Source organism: Cyprinodon tularosa, unplaced genomic scaffold (genome assembly GCF_016077235.1).
Source record: "Cyprinodon tularosa strain WSP-4 unplaced genomic scaffold, ASM1607723v1 ctg74, whole genome shotgun sequence".
In the NCBI taxonomy this organism is placed as follows: Eukaryota; Metazoa; Chordata; class Actinopteri; order Cyprinodontiformes; family Cyprinodontidae; genus Cyprinodon; species Cyprinodon tularosa.
This window is the reverse complement of record NW_024039496.1, coordinates 607,002-628,453: the sequence shown is the minus strand read 5'-3', so window position 1 is coordinate 628,453 and position 21,452 is coordinate 607,002. Positions and strand designations below refer to the sequence as shown.

At 38.3% G+C, this 21,452-nt stretch overlaps 1 protein-coding gene across 1 annotated transcript in view; it reads right to left on the bottom strand.

Moving 5' to 3' along the window:
* The window catches only part of fam172a (family with sequence similarity 172 member A), a 202,268-nt gene that overhangs the window by 109,322 nt on the left and 71,494 nt on the right, over nucleotides 1–21,452 (bottom strand). Inside the window, exon 7 of the mRNA XM_038269803.1 lies at nucleotides 2,343–2,561. Coding sequence (XP_038125731.1) covers nucleotides 2,343–2,561 — 219 coding nt within the window. The remainder of the gene's footprint in view (nucleotides 1–2,342; nucleotides 2,562–21,452) is intronic.

Genomic DNA, 21,452 nt, shown 5'->3' with positions numbered 1-21,452 from the left:
GGATTTTACATTCAGTTATAGTTTATTTACAACTTTTTACCTTTTCTTTAAATGATTCGAAAGGGGGAATAGACTGGCTGGGAATTTTATTTTTAAGCATGCGACAGCGATAATGATGTGACATAGTATAGCTGAGTGTTTTGTATAAAGTAAATATGTGCAGGTCTACGATACAGTAAAGGTAGTAACTGCACTAATGCAAAAATAGTGATGGTTAGTGTTCTGAGCACAGCCATTAAAACTGGTACAAATTTGATGTTGATCAGGAAAAGGGCATTTCTGTGTCTTAAGAGGGCCTCCTGGCAATACCTCTTCTTCTGATAGTTTTTTTTAAGAAGAGAAGGGTGTTGCTTGGACTAAACTCTGCCTGGAAAAAAAGTATAATCTTGGTAGACTTGAGTAGCAGTTGGGTTAAGCAACATACAAACAAGAAGTCTAGATGATAGGTAACTTCTGTAAATAACCAAATATAATTTAAACTTACCACATGGAAGGACTACAAATAGATATTTAGGTCTTAATCTTAGGGGGCTGCCATTTTCCTGCCAAGACGTTATACCCTAGTGATTATTCATTTTTTGTCTAAATCACTTTATTTCCTAATAAAGTGATTTTCATTATGAATGATTGACAAAATTTAAGTTTAAATGTGTTAAAAAGCTTTAAAGAACTGTCTCATAATCTTTACCAGACAGGAATCTTATCTCCTATTTGACAAACTGTTGTACTGAGAAATTAAAAGAAAATCCAGCTTTTTAAAAATGTGCATTAAAAATGGTACTTGAAATGTATGTTTGTGAAAATATCTTTAGCCAAAATGGGCTCATTGTTGAATGTATGGGAGTGATCCATTTTAAAATTAAAAGGAGCCATATTTTACATAAAATTCACTCTTGATACGTCATGTAGCATTTGCAACAGACTTAACCATAGTAAATTCAACATCATCTCTGCAACTACAAAAAAGGAGGAATTTGGGTGTAAATAAGTAGAATATAAGGCCATGATCTGCAAGAGCAATATAAACAAATCCTCTATCAACCATAAAAACCAAAACATTAATCATTCAACAGGGATTAATGTTGCATTTTCTATTTCTGTACTGCTTTACTCAAGCTAGAAAATATTACAGAGGACAGTAAATCCAGGAATGTGTGACATGATCATCTGTCACGAACCTAATGTCAGATACCGTGAAGAAAATTCCTCACGTAAGAAACATGTAAAGAGGTGTGACAGAATAAGACACCACTTAAGCTAATTATGCCTTATTAAAGTGTGTATAGAGGTACTGACTGAGGGGTGAGAAAGAAGAAGTGTGCAGTGACAGCTCACACACCGCCTGTTAGTCCCACAGCAACCCTTACTCCTGTCAAAAACCAAAGAGTGATGCTTTCACACAAACGCAAACACACTAACAACCGCTGCAAACATTTTCTATCATTCTAATTCATTACTGGGATGCTACAGCCATGGAGCAAATTAAGGCAAATATACGTCACTCTTCCTGAGGAAAAAAAGGCTAAATAAGAACTGACGTGAACATACTGTATTCTTTTAAATATCTACTCAAAAGAACTTTATTTTCATAAACTTTTAACACTGAATCAGATGAAACACAGGATGTCTTTGAAGGAGGCAACATCGCTTCCATTGTTCATCACATTTATTTTGACAAAGAAATTATATTTATGAATAATTTCCTTTGTTTGACCACAAGGTAAACCGCCTGAGCTAGGTGCTTTAAGTCACATGTGTGCTTGTGTGTGTGCTCCCCTGGTTTAAGTACAGCTGATAAGAGTGTTACAGTGTGTTTGCGGACTGTGTGTTTTGAAGATAAAAATCCCAGTGGTCAACAAGAGTGTTGGGCCAGAGCTTCACTGACCAGCCCTTCATCTGAAGGAGGAAAAAAAGGGAGGGGAAGAGGGAGAGAGGGAGGTAGCCATGTGGTTAACACTTGCTCACTGAGAGGCGACTGGAGCACAGCCAACCTCTTCACACACAGGCTGACCACACAAGAGCCTCTCTTTCTCCCTCTGCTTTCCATCCTCCCTCCATCCCTTGTCAGCTAACAAATCCCTGCCTTGCTTCTTTAGCAGACTCAGTCGTCATCCGCGCAGTTTTACCACTTTTCTGTCATCAAAATGTTGTCCAACTTCCTCTGCCCTTTTTCCTCATGTTCTTCCCTTCTACTTCTTCCTACAACCCTGGAACAGTCCGTCTGCCTTCATCCACCATCCTGTCTGATTTTAATAAACATCCATCGCTCTCCCCTCTTCATCTCCTCCAAAACCTTGTTCCTTCCATCCCTCTCTGCCCAAATATGCCTCAATCCTACTCACCCGTATAGGTATGCGTTCAGTCTCAGTCTCTTTCTGGGGGTTGCGATATTTCTCATAAAATTCCCTCTTCTTTTTCCTCTCATTGTCATCTTTGCGCTCCCTCTTTTCAGCCGGTTCATCTGGGAGTTCGGCAGGAGAGGATATGGGGGACGTCTTTGCTGGCTTCTCCACCTCCAAGTAGTTTTCGTTGGGGTTGAGCACCATTACACCATAGCCCTCCTGAAACATATCCACAAGATGGTGTGTCAGATCAAAGGAATCAGTTACCATATCCAGTTCGGTAAACAATATTTCATCATTCAATTTAGTTTGATGATTTGGAACTCAATGAAGTTGTTTTTCATAGAATAGATCATCGATATGTTAAACATAGTTATGGTAAGACATGGTTACAATGGTAACTCTTCACTGTAGCTGCCCTAATTAAGAAAAGAAGTACCAGTACTATGTTTGAAAATAATGAACACCAAGGATGTTAGGTTTAAAGGGTATTTAAAATGGAAATCTGTTCTACACATGCAAGTGAGAGTAAGACTTTGAGTGGGTAACAGGAAGGCTCACACAGAATATCATGGATTTTTGAATGTTGGCCAGAAAACTTTGAATTAGGGTTATGGTATGGTATGGATATATGGGGTATAGAATGGCAACATATTTATTTAGTCTTTTTTAAGAGAACCCTGCTTTTATGATCCTTTTTTACACATATTAAAATCAGTTTCAGCAAGTTTTTAGTGATCATCAACATACTAGAGGTTTATTAACCAATTTAACACTAAAATCCAACATGATATATTTTTTTTTTGCTTGTTTAAGTAGGAAAAATGTTTGAATAAAAAGTATCTAAAAACTGTATAATTTTGCTGTGGATATGAGTCTGTGGAGAAGTCTCTTAATGTTAAGGAAACCAAAACTGGATACTTGACATTTGCCTACAGTTGTTTAAATTTTCCCCCATAAAATATGTTTCAAAAAGCAAGGCTGAACAAACTTTGTTCATTAATTCAGTTTAAAACTCTAAAGCCAGCCCAAAAACCATCAGCTTGTCTCTGATTCATGGTCTTTGTGTTTAATAAAGTGCCCAGCACTGGCTGTTTATGTACAAATATCCTTGCAACACTTTAAAGACGCAGCTTCTTCGCCGAGTGTGGGGAAAGATGCAAATCAAGACCGAAAGAAAGGGCGGTGAATGAGATAAAGGAGAGAGTGTCACTGCAGGAACAAGCTTGAGAAGCGACTTGGGGATTGGAATTCAGCATTGGTAGTTTCAGTCAGTGAGTAGCATTTAGCGACTCCAAAGGCCATGTGTCACTTAATATCAAACCCAATCAATACTACCATCACACAGTGAGAGAGTTCACTAAGAACACATATCTTTGTGTCTGCTTGTGTCCGTTTGTGTTTGTTTGTGTGGCTTAAAACTTCACTATTCAGCAGAAGAAAAAAAATAATAAAAAACAACATATTTCTTTTCAAAACCGGAAGAAAAAAGTTTTAGAAGATATAATTGACATTGTAAAAACAGATCAAAAAACAGTAAAAGGGTTTTAATAAATGAAAAAGTATATGAAGCAGGAAACAAATTGACATTCCAAATGACTTTTTCAACTCTGAACCCTATTTAATTAACTCTGTTTAGAATCCCGAGTCCTTTGGGGAAAAAAACAGGAAATAGATGGTTTCCTGTTTCACTTTGTCCTTTATATACACCAGCCCCAGTGCAAATACACATAACTACACAGAGACAGCAGAAAATTCGATACTGATGGCTGTCGGCCAAAAACATTTAAACAGACGCATTTCTATTAAACACACACTTGAAATAAGTAACGAACAAAACGAGAGAAAGGAGACCTTTAGGAGGTACAGCTCAGTTTCCTCTGCAAATCTCCATCGGACAGAGTGTCGTCTCATGGCAGCATGTCTTCCCTTCCTTAATAAGTGTTAAAACATTGTGCTTGTCTTCCGTTGACGCAGCATGTGTGTGTGTCCCTCCTGTGCCGACTAACATCAAACCTGCCACACACCCTGTCCCTTAGCACCTGCCGTGTGTTGACAATGACAAAATGGCTCAAACAGCAAAATGACACGTTCTCACTTATTAATATTGTAAAATTAGTCCTGTTCTCACTTCCTGTCAGTCCCAGATCTCTTTCCTCTATACGGTTTGCAACTGTAAAGATTCAAATCTATTGGTTTATATATGATTCTTTACACTTTATTATTATATTTCGAGTAAAATTTAAAACATAAATTCAAATTCTTTGAATGAAAAATAGGTACCCTATTATGCTTCTCTTCTAAAATATGTTTCGGTTTGATTATTTTTCAATTGGTTTCTAATTTAGCAACTAATTTCTTTATTTATCCAAAGGATTTTAATTTAGCCAAAACATATACAATTATATTGTGCTTGGACAGCAGAAGTAAAGGAATACGGATTAAAACACAGACAAATGTGCACACCTCACCTGAGGTTTGAGGTGCCTATAATCCAACATATCATGTAATAAAGAAATTAATAAAATAGATATAAAGATGATAGGGATATGGTTATAGATGATACTCTGTGCCACTACTAACTGGTGGCCTAACACCATGACAAAATGAATAACAAAATGAATGAAAAAAGTATAAAGCTTTTAATCTAAAAACAACAAAAGAGTGGTTTTAATTGGAATCATATATATAATTTCTACTGTATATTTGTATCATTAATAAGACAAATAGAAAGTACATTTCAACATCTTTAAAAAAATAATGCCAAAGCCACATTATTTGCCCAAACCAGAGTAAAGTATAAAAAAATCCAACATCCCAGTTCAATCCAATTGAATTGGGATGTTGCTGGGGTGCATAGTATCCGACAGGTTTTTGCTGGGTAGCGTTTACTGAGGGCAGATGTTAATGGTTTCGATCACTGCATCAATGTCATAAAAAGCTGTTTTGTCTCATCCTAACCCTCAACTCTCTCCATCCCTAAGAACACTAAGATTATGGTCTCAGCTCTTAGCCATTAGCTAGGCTTCAGGTTATGGCCTACAGCCCTTCCTTTAGACACACAAATACACATAATAAACCTAACAGTGCTAACCCTTTCAACTACCCAGTCACCCATGAGGAGATTGTTGTAAAGACGAGAATCAGCTTTGGAGTGCTTCATCCGGAGGAGCAGGGCTGTCTGGTTCATCAGTGTGTCGGAAGCTATCATTCAGCTGAACACAGAGAAGTACGTCGGAGTCAGATCAACCCGGATGTCCCTGTCTGCTCACTTCCTACTTCTATTATTCCCTGTCTCTCTAGAAATTCTCAATTTATCTTTCTGCAAATTCTGACTTGGATAACCTTATTAGAAAAATTATACCTTTATGAATATTGTAAATAATCTTCACCTCATTTTTCAACATAATCTAAAAAAAAAACATGTATCTTTTCCCTAAATCTTATCCAACAAATATTTTTAGAATAACTAAATTTTCTTCTTGCTATGAAATAAATCTGTCACACTCATCTTTAGTTTGGTTTCTCTGTCTTTGTGGCTGTCTCACTGTTAAGCCGCCCCCCCCACACTTTTCCAAGCACAACCAAAAAAATCTCATCTTTTGTTTTGTGATGTGCTGTCAAAGTGTGAATCCCACTCAGATGCCCATAGCAATCTTTGGGTCAACATGCTTCTTTCTTTTTTTTTTATGCGTCAAAATCTCCCTCACATAGATTGCTAGCTTTGCTAACACCCCTTTTGTCCCTTATGCACACTGTCTCAGATAAAATAGACCCACACCATCCTTTAGCTGTAGGTCAATCTTGTCTTTCTGCTGTAGTGTGCAGCCTAAGTCCCTTCCCATGCCCTATGGGTGCCCCTGTGCCACTACCACACTGAGTCTCTGCCCTGGGGCCAGCGGTCAAGAGGGTCACCCCAGCCCCCTCTGGGGGTGGTGGGGGGGACCAACCCGATTCTCGCTACTGCGCCCTGGACGCTCCTTAGCTCTCCTTTGTCGGCCTGTCCCCACACTAGATGGCAAAACAAAGAGGCGCTGCTGCTACGGAAACCAGCGTGTCTCGTCATATTATGAAACCTGCCTTCTGTCATCTCTTTCTAGGAAAACTTGAAAAGAAATTTGAGTTAATCTAATAAAAATGCAATATTTTACTTCTTTTTAATTTAATCTTCAACCTTAAACTGCAGTGTGTTGTGCAAACATCACGGCTATGATTGAAATATCAGTCTTGGTGGTCTACAGCCAGAGCGCTCTCTGCTAGCCGTTTACTTTGTAGTGTGACACAGTATCCACATCGTAGCAAGCACAGATGTGGATACAAGTGAAAGTAAATAAGATGTCCCTTTGAGACGGCAGCACCTCTATTTTTTCAGTGATGTTGTAATGAAATGAAATGTGTCTAATGTGCCGGAGCGGGGGACAGAGGCGGCTACACTGAGAGGGTGTTTCATCTGTGCGCGTGGAGCTCCAGGACGCTTTGATGTGAGAGCTCTCATGTAGTGAAGCAGGGATCGGGGCACAAGGAAAAGGACATCACTTGACAGGTACAAAGCATGGCTGATAGCGGTCACGGGTGCATGGAGTGAGAAAAGTGGATAGTATGGTTAGGTGAATTGGAGGTTGTCCGTGTTGTGTTAGTATTGCCAGCTGAATAAGAGCACACTAATGTTCTTGTATTGCAACGTGTAGTTCAATAATAAAGCATTTATGGATATATGCATTTAAATGCATGCATTTATTTTTTTATAATTAAAAGAAGCTCTCAGGCAGATTAGGCTGATTTCTTTGCTCCAACAACATGGTGTTCCCAATTTTCTCAAGGTACTGGCAAACAGTCTCAGTAAGTAAGAAGTAATCATTACTATGAAATAATATGTCAAAAACCTTTATTTCTGGTTCAGATATGAAAAATTTGGAATTGATCAGACTTTCAATACCTTTTTTTGTAATCAAGAAATTTCTATTCCATTTAGGCAGATGTGTCAAGTAACAAAGTACAAATACTTTGTGCACTTTAGCTATCTATATTTTACTGGAGTAATTATTTTTTAGACAAATCTTTCCTTCAATTCCTTACATTTTTTGGCAATTTTTTCCACTTTCTACTCCTTACATTTTTAAAATAGACCTGTTAGTTTTGTTTCATTTAAGCTCATTTTTGTTATGGCATGCAAAAAAATAAAAACTATCAAAATATTTTTGCTTCATCCAGACAATTTCTTTGTGGTTGGACTCAGTACTACACCAACTTATTTTTTGACACATACCAAAACAAATAGTTTTCAAAGATGATGCAAAGTTAAATTTGACACTAATACCATTAGTTAGAAAACTAAGAAAATTAATTATAAGGATGTTGTCATCCAGAATTGTTGAGGAATGTTCCTTTTATTGGTAACCAGTATAAGGTTAAAAGTAGGGCTTAAACAATTAATCAGATTAATCGATTATTGAAATAATTGTTAACTAATTTAGTAAATGAATAAATGTAAACTGGACTACAGAGACTGTAAAATATGCCTTTAGCTGACAAAGGGACCCAGTTAGAGCAGTAATTACATTAAAATAAAAAAATAAAAAATCTATACAAACATTTTGCATTTAAGATAAAAACTTATCTGTCCGTCAATGTCCTCTATCCAGAACTCCTCAAGTGGAAAAGTTTTATTTTCACTTGGTTATATTTGGTACAAAGTTTTCTACAAGGAACCTTTTGCTATACGATTATTAAGAGATTAATCGATTTGCAAAATAATCGTTAGTTGCAGCTCTAGTTAAAAGCATTTGCCCTTAACATTTTTTCCTGCATAACTTTTCATTTTACACTTTAAAAACATTTTACTTTTACACTTTTACTTGAGTCAAAGGCTTAAGTTAATACCCTAACTTCTACAAAAGTGTTTTTAAACTGCATGATTTATACTTCTCTTTGAGTAATAAACATTCATACTTGTGACACCTCTGCCCTGAGGTACAAAGATGCTGGGAAACAGATCTGTTTCTCAGATCTACATCACGTGACATGAAAGACCGGAGAACATGGCATTTAATGATGGAAGATGTCAATCTAAATAAGATATCTGTGTTTTTCTTCATATGTAATGTAATGGCTACAAGAAAAATCTATCAGTAATTAAAGGTTTTTAACAAGTACTGTGAAATACAGGAATGGAAGAAGAAAGTATTGCAAAGAGTTACAGTCCAAATTAATTTTAAAGGAATACAGTAAACATCCTCAAATTTACTTTTTAAGAACATTCACAGAACAACACATTTAAGGATGCTTTTCATATCTTTGTTATGCCTTCTACAAAAATAAATAAAAAAAATAGTAACATATCACTTAAATTTTGGTATAATGCAAGTATGGTTAGGGCTAAAACAATAATTTTGAGTTTATCTCATAAAATAATCTTAAATCCTTAAAAAAAAAAAAAACTGTATTCAACCCGGTTTTAAAAACAAAACATAAGTGACAAAAATAACACAAATCCAATAACAAAAGGTTTTTCTTTTTTAAATGTCTGATACCGATGCTGGGACCTAGAATACATTCATAGTTTGTAAAATAATCCAATTAATCAGACATTTAATGGATTTGTTATGCTGTCCAGGTGTCTCAGTAAAGCACTTGGGTTGCAGGTCATACCCAAATCAGTACCACACTGAGTTAAATAATATGAACTGAATTTCATGAACACCAAAATGGAACAATGGCTCTAAGATGTGTATTGATTTGAATATGAGCAAATAAATCCCTGTGATCTCTTGCTTTTTTCCAGAGCTTTCTATTTACTTAACTACTCTTCAAAATTGGAAACACAAGAGCAGATCTGGACCAAGTGAGGCAGATGTGGGTCAGTTTGCATTAGTCAAGTTAAAGCTACAAAAAGTAACTTTTGGATTAAATTTCCAATATCTATATAGTCAGAACAAAAACTAGTGTACCAAAGGAAGCAGGACCAGCACTCAGCTGTATCTTCCCACAGTGTAAAGCAAGCAGGGAGCAAAGGGATGTGAGCAATAATCACCACAGAGAGAACAGAGGTAAAGAGAAATATGGTTATTAATTTTGAGCTCCTCACACTCACCTTTACCAGGGGTGTTGAAAATTGCAGTGAGCGCTCTATCCTAAACCATGAAGGACTTTTGGAGCAGCAAAAATTTTTTTAATCAAAATGTTTACAACTATTAGGAAAACATATCAAATACACTGATTCATAATAAAGAGATGTAAGGGAACTGGGGGTGAAGGTAAATACAGTAATAACAAACGTACGCTCTTGTTCTCTTTCCCTCTCTGTCAGGGCCACCCTGCTCCGTGTGACCTCGCCTGTTTCAGACTCTGTGTGAGCTAACTTTCCATGCAGGCCCCTTTATTCAACTGGAATCCCTTCCTTTTCTCCACCTCTCTCTTTTCCCCACGCCTGTCTCCCTGAGGCCGAGATACCACACACTTCGCACACCACTGTCAGATTAAGTCACAGTGCCCCCTTCGCTCATTTTCACACAGCACTAGTTCGAGACCCCCCATAATTGCTAAACACACAGTTTTGTTAGACGGAAAGCGTACGGCGGTGGGAGCGAGCTTACTGTACCACAGGGGTTAGGGAAAAGACGTGTGGATTTTAGAGGTGATGTGAGAGGAGATGAGACAGGATTGTCATCAGCCTGTCAGCCAAAATCAATCATCCTCTTGATAACTAGCTATAGCTACAGGGCCATGCAAGTACTTCAAGTCAGAATCTAAATGCGATTTTACAGCAAGATCACACATGTAAGGGACAACACTAGGCAGGTTTCAGTTTACCTTCACCCAGAGATGGTTTACAGGTGCTGGTCATAAAATTAGAATATCATGAAAAAGTAGATTGATTTCAGTAATTCCATTTAAAAAGTGAAACTTGTATATTATATTCATACATTACATACAAACTCATATATTTCAGATGTTTATTTTGTTTAATTTTGATGATTACAAATGACAACAAATGAAAATCTCAAATTCATCATATCAGAAAATTAGAATATTACTGAAGACCAATAAAAACAAAGGATTTATAGAAATGTTGGCCAACTGAAAAGTATGAACATGAAAAGTATGAGCATGTACAGCACTCAGTATTTAGTTGGGCCTCCTTTGGCCTGTATTACTGCAGCAATGCGGCGTGGCATGGAGTCGATCAGTCTGTGGCACTGCTCAGGTGTTATGATAGCCCAGGTTGCTCTAATAGTGGCTTTTAGCTCTTCTGAATTGTTGGGTCTGGTGTATTGCATCTTCTTCTTCACAATACCCCATAGATTTTCTATGGGGTTAAGGTTAGGAGAGTTTGCTGGCCAATTAAGAACAGGGATACCATGGTCCTTCAACCAGGTATTGGTAGCTTTGGCACTGTGTGCAGGTGCCAAGTCCTGTTGGAAAATGAAATCTGCATCTCCAAAAAGTTGGTCAGCTGCAGGAAGCATGAAGTGCTCTAAAACTTCCTGGTATGTGGCTGCGTTGACCCTGGACCTCAGAAAACACAATGGACCAACACCAGCAGATGACATGGCACCCCAAACCATCACTGACTGTGGAAACTTTACACTGGACTTCAAGCAGCGTGGATGAAGTGCCTCTCTTCTTTTCCTCCAGACTCTGGGACCTTGATTTCCAAAGGAAATGCAAAATTTACTTTCATCAGAGAACATGACTTTGGACCACTCACCAGCAGTCCAGTCCTGTTTCTCTTTAGACGCTTCTGACGCTGTCTGTGGTTCAAGAGTGGCTTGACACAAGGAATGCGACAGCAGAAACCCATGTCTTTCATACGTCTGTGTGTGGTGGTTCTTGAAGCACTCACTCCAGCTGCAGTCCACTCTTTGTGAATCTCCCCCACATTTTTGAATGGGTTTTGTTTCACAATCCTCTCCAGGGTGCGGTTATCTCTCTTGCTTGTACACTTTTTTCGACCACATCTTTTCCTTCCCTTCGCCTCTCTATTAATGTGCTTGGACACTGAGCTCTGTGAACAGCCAGCCTCTTTAGTGATGACCTTTTGTGTCTTGCCCTCCTTGTGCAAGGTGTCGATGGTCGTCTTTTGGACAACTGTCAAGTCAGCAGTCTTCCCCATGATTGTGTAGCCTATAGAACTAGACTGAAAGACCATTTAAAGGCTTTTGTAGGTGGTTTGAGTTAATTAGCTGATTAGAGTGTGGCACCAGGGGCCATCAATTTTGAACCTTTTCACAATATTCTAATTTTCTGATATGATGAATTTGAGATTTTCATTTGTTGTCATTTGTAATCATCAAAATTAAACAAAATAAACATCTGAAATATATTAGTTTGTATGTAATGTATGAATATAATATACAAGTTTCACTTTTTAAATGGAATTACTGAAATCAATCTACTTTTTCATGATATTCTAATTTTATGACCAGCACCTGTAATACTGTACAGACATTACAAATCCTCCTTTGAAATGAATAAACTGTTATATAACTCGATAAAGATCGGCGAAATGCCTTGGGAAAAACAACTAATGAAGATGTTGTTATCCATGGTTTCAAACCATCTTTAACATTCTATTCTCTGGTATTTTTATTTTATCATCCTTATCACAACAATGATTTGAGAATCACTCCTTAGATCCGATGGCTTACAAAGTTTCAAATATATAAGTCTGACTGTAGATTTGGTGATATTAGGCAGAATGCAATTTTTATTTATCCTATTCCATGACAAATGGATCTCAAGGCATACCAGCCTTAATGAAAGTTGTGTTTTCTTGTATTTCCCATTTTTAGGAGCAGCTAGAAATGTATCTATGTAGCAAAGATGCTGCAAAGCCCCCACCTGTTGGAGCGCACATCACTTCCATCCTTTTGGATATTCATGTTTTGGAATCTAAAGCTTTAATTGATGTTATGATATGTTAAAACTACAGAGCTAAGACACAAGAGGTTTGGTCCTTGGCAGCAAGGCCCAACCATGTCAGATTTGAAATATCAGGTCTATATTTATCTACAGGTGCTGGTCATAAAATTAGAATATCATGAAAAAGTAGATTGATTTCAGTAATTCCATTTAAAAAGTGAAACTTGTATATTATATTCATACATTACATACAAACTCATATATTTCAGATGTTTATTTTGTTTAATTTTGATGATTACAAATGACAACAAATGAAAATCCCAAATTCATCATATCAGAAAATTAGAATATTACTGAAGACCAATAAAAACAAAGGATTTATAGAAATGTTGGCCAACTGAAAAGTATGAACATGAAAAGTATGAGCATGTACAGCACTCAGTATTTAGTTGGGCCTCCTTTGGCCTGTATTACTGCAGCAATGCGGCGTGGCATGGAGTCGATCAGTCTGTGGCACTGCTCAGGTGTTATGATAGCCCAGGTTGCTCTAATAGTGGCTTTTAGCTCTTCTGAATTGTTGGGTCTGGTGTATTGCATCTTCTTCTTCACAATACCCCATAGATTTTCTATGGGGTTAAGGTCAGGACAGTTTGCTGGCCAATTAAGAACAGGGATACCATGGTCCTTCAACCAGGTACTGGTAGTTTTGGCACTGTGTGCAGGTGCCAAGTCCTGTTGGAAAATGAAATCTGCATCTCCAAAAATTTGGTCAGCTGCAGGAAGCATGAAGTGCTCTAAAACTTCCTGGTATGTGGCTGCGTTGACCCTGGACCTCAGAAAACACAATGGACCAACACCAGCAGATGACATGGCACCCCAAACCATCACTGACTGTGGAAACTTTACACTGGACTTCAAGCAACGTGGATGAAGTGCCTCTCTTCTTTTCCTCCAGACTCTGGGACCTTGATTTCCAAAGGAAATGCAAAATTTACTTTCATCAGAGAACATGACTTTGCACCACTCACCAGCAGTCCAGTCCTGTTTCTCTTTAGCCCAGGCAAGACGCTTCTGACGCTGTCTGTGGTTCAAGAGTGGCTTGACACAAGGAATGCGACAGCAGAAACCCATGTCTTTCATACGTCTGTGTGTGGTGGTTCTTGAAGCACTCACTCCAGCTGCAGTCCACTCTTTGTGAATCTCCCCCACATTTTTGAATGGGTTTTGTTTCACAATCCTCTCCAGGGTGCGGTTATCTCTCTTGCTTGTACACTTTTTTCGACCACATCTTTTCCTTCCCTTCGCCTCTCTATTAATGTGCTTGGACACTGAGCTCTGTGAACAGCCAGCCTCTTTAGCGATGACCTTTTGTGTCTTGCCCTCCTTGTGCAAGGTGTCGATGGTCGTCTTTTGGACAACTGTCAAGTCAGCAGTCTTCCCCATGATTGTGTAGCCTATAGAACTAGACTGAAAGACCATTTAAAGGCTTTTGCAGGTGGTTTGAGTTAATTAGCTGATTAGAGTGTGGCACCAGGGGCCATCAATTTTGAACCTTTTCACAATATTCTAATTTTCTGATATGATGAATTTGAGATTTTCATTTGTTGTCATTTGTAATCATCAAAATTAAACAAAATAAACATCTGAAATATATGAGTTTGTATGTAATGTATGAATATAATATACAAGTTTCACTTTTTAAATGGAATTACTGAAATCAATCTACTTTTTCATGATATTCTAATTTTATGACCAGCACCTGTAATTGTATTTGTCCCATGACCTTATACTAATCTTAAGATACCTTTTAAAAATATATGTGTTGCTTAATACATACAGTATACCTGCATGTACAGAAGAGTTGATAACAGTATCAAAATATAAAGTAATGAGGAAAACATTAAAGCAAACAGAGCTCTGGTATTGAAATAGTATTGGGATATGCAAATATCCAAATTCAAGAATCAGGATGGGATCTGAAGTGAGGACACCTGGATTGATGACTCCTTAATCCGATTTATACATCAATGAAACAGGGTGTCAAAAATGTAAAATTAAAAGTGCTAATGATTAGGTTAATGATGACAACAGTTTAAAATGGGATTTTTCTCCAAATTGTTAACAGTACTCAAGTTAAAGAGGGATTTATTTTCAAACTCATACAGTGTGACATGATGTAACTGCAATAAAAGATACAATGATAAGGCCTGTGCTTATAATCAGAGTTACTTTTGAGTTCATATTCTTAAAATAATCATAAAATCCACTGGAGTTTTTTTTTTTTTTTCTTTAATTCTAAATGGATCCTCCTCTTTATGGCTTATCTTGCATAAAATAAGAGAGCACATATGATTCCATTTCCCTAAACTCAACTTTTCGTTTCAACATCAAAGACACTTTTTTGTTGTTTGCTTGATCTAAAATAATCATACACTAATTTGGCCTGAGTAAAAAACTACGCAGTAATGATTATATTTTCCCTTGATCTTAATGAGCACAAACAGCTTGGGTCAGAATAAGAAACTAACCTTTTAAGCTAGTCGAGTCATTGAGTCTGCAATGAGAAGTAGAGTTTTTAACCTTGGCTTGGATGTCTGAGCTCATTTAGATGGTGTTTATATGTGGAGCTGAATATTCATAAATGAGTTCAAAGTGGAGCAGAGGGGTGGAGGAAGAGAAAAGAGTTGTATACCATCTGATCCCCATATTTTATCTCCTTTAAAAGCTGACATTTACATTTCTTGTACCGTTTAAATTTTTATTTCTCTCAATTCACACTGCTTCTCTCTTCTACCTGGCTATTTTAGCACATGTGTGGCAAATAAAGACGAGAAAAAACATGTATAAGTATACGGTTGAGTGCCACAGAGAAATGCCCTAAAAAGCTAACTCGGTTGTTTCTGCACACTTGAGACTAAGTGTATTTGTTAAGCAGCTATCGATGCTCAATGGATGAACTGGGGGCTGAATGTCCAGACTGGCACTGATACTTTAATGAACACACAAATACACACACACACATATCGTAACTCACAGAGTTCGCAGGCCTGCCTCCTCTGCGCCCAGCACGACATGCACAGAGGGAGGTGAGGGGCCGGGGGTGGGGGCTGCTGGATAGGGGGTGGATGTAGCATTAATCACCGTCCAGGTGGAAATTGTCAGAGCTATCGATTGTGCAAGTAAATGTTACAAAAGTCATTTGTCAACTTTTTTTTTTTTCAGTTTTCCCTTACTTTTAACTTGTTTATTTACATCAGGGTGTGACATTTACAGCAGCACAGTTGAGAGTTTAAATTCACAAGACAGATTATGGATGTTTTAATAAATGAATAAATAAAAACTCAAAACCAGTTAACTAATTATTCACACGTGATATTAAATCATGCACATTTAACGTCAGATAGTAAATAACGTAAGTAAGACAATTCAAGAGTTCACAGAGGGAAAGCTATGAGGAAATAAATAAAGAAGGCTTACATTGCTGCCATTACCATTTTGATTTATATCATCTATATTGTCTCCCCTAAGCATACACATGTATTTTTAATGGAGGCATAGAGAGATATAGATCACGGAATGATAGGTGCCTCCCCATTCTCCCACATAACTATTTAATGTATAAATCAGAAGAAGTGAGCAGAGATGCTACAAAAGAAATGCAGACAGGAGAAAAGGTTCCCTTGGATCACCCCTGTCCTAAGGGGCACATAATATTGATTAACAGGTGCAAAAAATATGTGCAAAGGAGGGAATATGATGCTACTTTTTTAAACTAAATGAAGGTTAAGTGTCGGTAAAAATATAGGGGGAAAGTAAAGCCATCTGAGTGCGCAACACTGTTTGCAATGTAAAACAATGAATGTCATTCTGCCTAACCAGAGCAAAGAAATCTCACTTCTCTTGACAGCTGTCCAATGTTTCTAGTTTACCATCTGGACAGGTAGTGGGAGCACTGATACGCACACACGCTTAGGTTTGATGCAAGGCGCATGTCCATATGTACAGACTGAGGCAGCAGGGGGTCAGTGGAAAGGCACATTTAGTAGCTGCAGACACATGTATGTGCATAAAAAACAAGACAGAAGTCCAGTTAACATGGGAAACTATCAATGTGTATGCAATGATGCATCATGTTCATGTTTTGAAGACTTTTTTAACGGGATTTTATAATATTGACCAATACAAAACATTGCATAACTGTAAAGTGCACGTTAAAATAAACTTTTAAAATAATTTTACAATAAGTTACAATAAATATCTGAAAAGCAGAGCATGCATTTTTATCCACCATCCATTGGTGAACTTTCTAGAACCAACTTTTGCTGCCATTTCAACTGGAGATTTTAAAGGGTAAGTTTCTACAAGCTCTACGTACCAATAGACCAAATGTAGGCTTATTGTTCTTTAAAATGTAGGTTAAAAGTATGGTGGAGGACTTTCGTGAGAGCATGCAGGGGCCAAGTTTTCCTCTGTTTAAAAGTTGCTATTTGTATTGCTCATACAAGCTTACTTTCAGAAAGAAGATTTACAAATTTCTCTACTATGTCAGACTCATCACCGGTAAGTGAAAATGGGGATGAGGACATATGATGACCTTATGTTAACATATCACCCGAATGACTGACAGTTAGGAGGACCACTTAGTTTATGATCCACCAAGAAAAAGAACATCCTCCACCACACCTTTAATGTCAGTCAGGGGATGGAGAGCCTCACAGCTCCCAAGTCTGTCTGCAGGTTTCAAATTCAATGTAGATCTGGACTTTAACTAGGCCATTCTAAGATGTGGATATGATTTGATCAAAAAACCATTCTGTTGTAGATGTGGCTGTACATGTGGGGTAGTTTGCCCAAAACTGAATCTCTGTGCTGGTCTCAAGCCATTTGCAACAGTTTTCCGCTTACTCTGACCAGCGACCCTATTCCTGCTTAAGAAAGACATCCAGATAGCACAGTGCACCATCTTTCATCTTAGACATGGTGTGTAATAGGGATACACACACAGACATCCTCCATGTAGAGTAAGACAATTACTTCTTCTTACCAGACCAGATTCTTCTACATTACCTATTTGCCAACAGCAAAGGGGGTTGTTTTCTTTCATTAAAAGCTTTCTTGCTGCATCACTCTTCTATAAAGCTAACACTTATGACAGAGTTGTCCTGCCATGAGATTTTGCCACCCAATATGATGATTTTTGTTGCTCTTTGGGAATTTAGATGGATGCCCATATATTTGTGGGTTAACAGTCGTATCACACTCCACTTCCAATTTATGAATTAGGGATTAAACTGTTCAACTTCCAAAGCATGGAGTATTTTTTTTCTTAACTTCTTCACAACTTTATCCCTGACCTCTCTGCTGTGTTCCATGGTCGTAATAACTAATTAATTTTTTTACTAATGTTCTCTGCCAACCCTATCATACACTTTAAAAGGCCCTGTATCACAGGTTTTCTGATTTACGTCATGCATTATTTGAGATTCTATCATATGAAATTCAAATATAATATATGAACTCTGTGGTTGTGACAGAAAGTACAAAAGTCCAAAGGACATGAATACTTCTGGGAACTACAGCATTGACTGAACAACTGTATAAAAGGGTACGGATGATACAGTCAATGCTATTTACCAATGATTTAGTGTAGGTGAATGACTGTTATAGAATAATCTTACAAAACATCACAGAATCATTCCAATGGTAATGGACCAAAGGTCAAAAAGCAGTGGCTTCACCTCTGCCCTGTTTTTTTGACCTTCTAGAGAAAGAGCTGGTGGTCCTGCTGATTCTGCTGGCTGTTTCCATGCTGAATGATTTGGTATTTTATGAAAGGCGTGATGTAAATGTGACAGACTAGGAAATGACAAACCAGAAATCCTACAGCATTTCCTAAAGGAACAACAAACACACACAGACACCCGAACTGTCCAAAGGTGTGACCTTTCTAAGTGGAGGAGAACAACAGGTCCGTGAGTCCAGGGAGGTCGCTACAGCCAATCAAAAGCTGTGTTTGAGGTGTGAAGGGTAAACACTATGACTGGTCTGTCCTGCCATTTACTCTGCTTATTTTCACAGCGTGTAACCTGAAGAAGAGGTGGCAGAGCATATAGAATATCTGTGTGAGTGTGTGCGCTTGTAAGTCTGTGTTTAAGCACATTTTCCATTGTGTCATTACCACATGGCTGGGTTCATGCTTCACAGCACACACATGGAGCTGCATGTTGTAATCCCCTTCATCCTCTCTCCATACAGCCAAATACACGTGGTGGAATCCACGCTTTGGCAACTAAGGAAACCATGCATGGAGCAGGAGACATTGTCTTATTGACCCGATGTAGTTTTAAAAAAATGGTTGAGAGCAATTAACGCAAGAAAATGTACACAGCTTTCTCACATCCAGGCGCCCTTAATCCCATCGCCGTCGCAAGCCTCACTAGAAGCCCTTTCAATTTTACCACTTTTTTGCAAGACCACCTGTTGTCTATTATTTTTACATACAGCTTTTCTCATAAATCATAACACTAGGTAATTAATCAAGCTGTCAAAACAGGGACCGGGGGTCACCTGGAGGGGTCGGAGGTGGTCGCAAGGCCGATGGAGGTCAGGGTCACACCGCATTCCTCATTTTTAAGTTGGGACGGGAGAGGGGCCGGGGAAACAAAAGCGAAAGCAGATGGAAGTGGGGGGGTGGCAGATGAAAAAGAGAGCTAAAGAGACACAGGGACATAGAAGGAGAAATTGACAAAGAAAAAAAAAAAAAAGAAAGAAGCTGTCAGCTGCCTGCAGATGACGACAGTGAAGGCGATTATGAGAAGGGAGACATCGTAGTTGGGGAAAAAGGGAAAGAAAAGGTGGGGATAAAGAAAAAGGAAAAAAAAGGAAAGTGGAATGAGACAAGAACAAAAGAAATCTGTAGGATTTTTCTACTGTATGGAGCTGAAATTGGGTGGAGAGAGAAGAAAGAGCTGAGGTGGTGTGGTGTGGCTCCTTCGATGAGAAAATAGGAAATCAGTTGTAGAAGTATGATTGTTATCTCATGCTCTTTCCTACTGTGTGTGACTGTGTGTGTGTTGGTATGGGTGATGAAGCAGACCGATAGCTCTCTCAGAGGAGCAGGTATCGGTGTCTCAGTGGGTTGAGAGTCAGTTCAGAGACAGGACTGTGGGCCTGGAGTGGAATGTCACTAACTCTGCAACTCACACTGATTAGATCACAGTGATTACACTGCTAGCTCAGGCACACACACATTCAGAATCCAACACCTGAGTTCACTCCTACACATGCACAGTACTACAGCATCTTTCACATAATCCACATGTACATGAACGTCAACAAGGTGGACGTTAAATCCATTGATTATTGTGTGAAATACAGAATAAAAAAAATGATAAATATCAAGTATGAAGTGAACTGTTTAAAAGTAAAACCACCAAAGTTATGCTGCTACGTGTCAGCCCCCCCCCCCCCCCCCCCCCCCCCCCCCTGCGTATAAGCGTGAATTCTCAGGCGTGGCTCGCTCTATCAAAAACATCAGTCTTGAATAAGGCACCAAACCATTGCGCAAAATTAGCTGTCACCCTTTCCTCAAAATCTTTGTTAATCTTGTTTCCAGTGTTTGCGGATTTATCAGCACATGCATCAATGTCAGCTCCTTGGTTACTGAGCCGCACTACTTGGTAGAAGATATAATTAAAAATGTTTGGGGTGTTGGGGGTTGGGGGGGTTGCTGCAGAGTACGAGGGAAGACGGAGCGGAGTGGCGTCTGGGAGGAGGAAGGTGAGGTCTTCCTCTCATCTCCCAGTTTTCCCTTGGAGCCTGTGGAAAACAAAGGTGGTGATAACAGACTAACGGCAGTGCATTTCTTCCTCCGACTTTCTTGCTCAATTTCTGATATCACTCAGGACCGTGTGCGCTGCTATCTCTTTAATGACACCAGTTCCACTGACGTGGCTACGGTCAGGAAACGGGTCTGATTGTTACCAGACACTTGACACAGAGGAAAACAAAAGCCAAACGCAGACCTACTGATACCAGAGCCTTAACAAAAACGAGATGAACATCTAATCTGTTGAAAGATTTTACCAGAAGCTGTCTCAGAGAGAAGGACAATGACTAAATAAAAAAATAAATAAATAAAAAAAGCGGAAAGCCCATTTGCATGATTTTAGTCCAACTGGAATTCAGATTTCTATTTTTTAATTATCTGACTGCCTTTTTCCTGACTTAAATGAAAACTGTTTAACATATCAGCAGACAGTGATGAATTACACTGCAGCCCAGAGCTTGATCTTTGATGTATTTCCAGCACATCGCTTGTTATCGTGCAGCTTTTCAAAGAAATCACTTGCCCATCCAACTTGTGTCAAGGGAGAAGGGACATAATGCATTAAAATTCAACAAGAGAGTCTCCTCTGATAACTCATACATAGAAAACACGCAGATGTATACAAAACAGCACACACACACAGACCCCGCTGGGAGTTTAGGTGTGATCTAGGGGACCCTTGAAAGCAGCGCCACAGTGGCAGCAGGTCTCAGGACAGGGTGGACAGAACTTTGTCAGACATGTTTAAAACATAACCTATAAATGCAAATATAAGTATAAAGTGAAACCTGCAGTTATGATCCATCTTTTTCTTCAACATAGTTATCATAGAAGGCAGCAACTGCAAACTTTGTTGCATTAGTACTCATCAAAATAGTTCCAAATCCAAGTTTTGATCATTGCCCGTTAATAAAGTCATTATTATAGCTAGAATGTACAACTAAATCAGTTACATATCAGAATTTTCAATTGATCAGCTCTGATTGGTCATCAACAGGACAATCATCGCCATTTTTAACACATCAGACATTAGCATGTGATACACTTTTAACAAATGTCAGACGAAGACAGAACTCTTTTATTCATAACTTTTAAATATGGAAAGAGACGGTCAGATGTCAAAGCAAATTGAAAATCAGTCCCAACCAGGGACAGCCTGATTGATGGGCCTCTAATAATAAAGCCCCAATAAATGTAATTACTCTGAATCACTCACTGCCTTTATCCAGTTGCCATCCTACTGTGATATCTAGTGATGTCAATATAAGCTATCATCATGAGACCTAAAGTGTTTGGATAAGGCTTGACAACACATTATGTTTGAGATTCTTATTTTAAAGTAAGAAAGAAAGCAGTTACCAGGTTGTTCATTCATTGGACTGACTGTATATCGTAAGTCTCCACCAATGTTACAATATTGA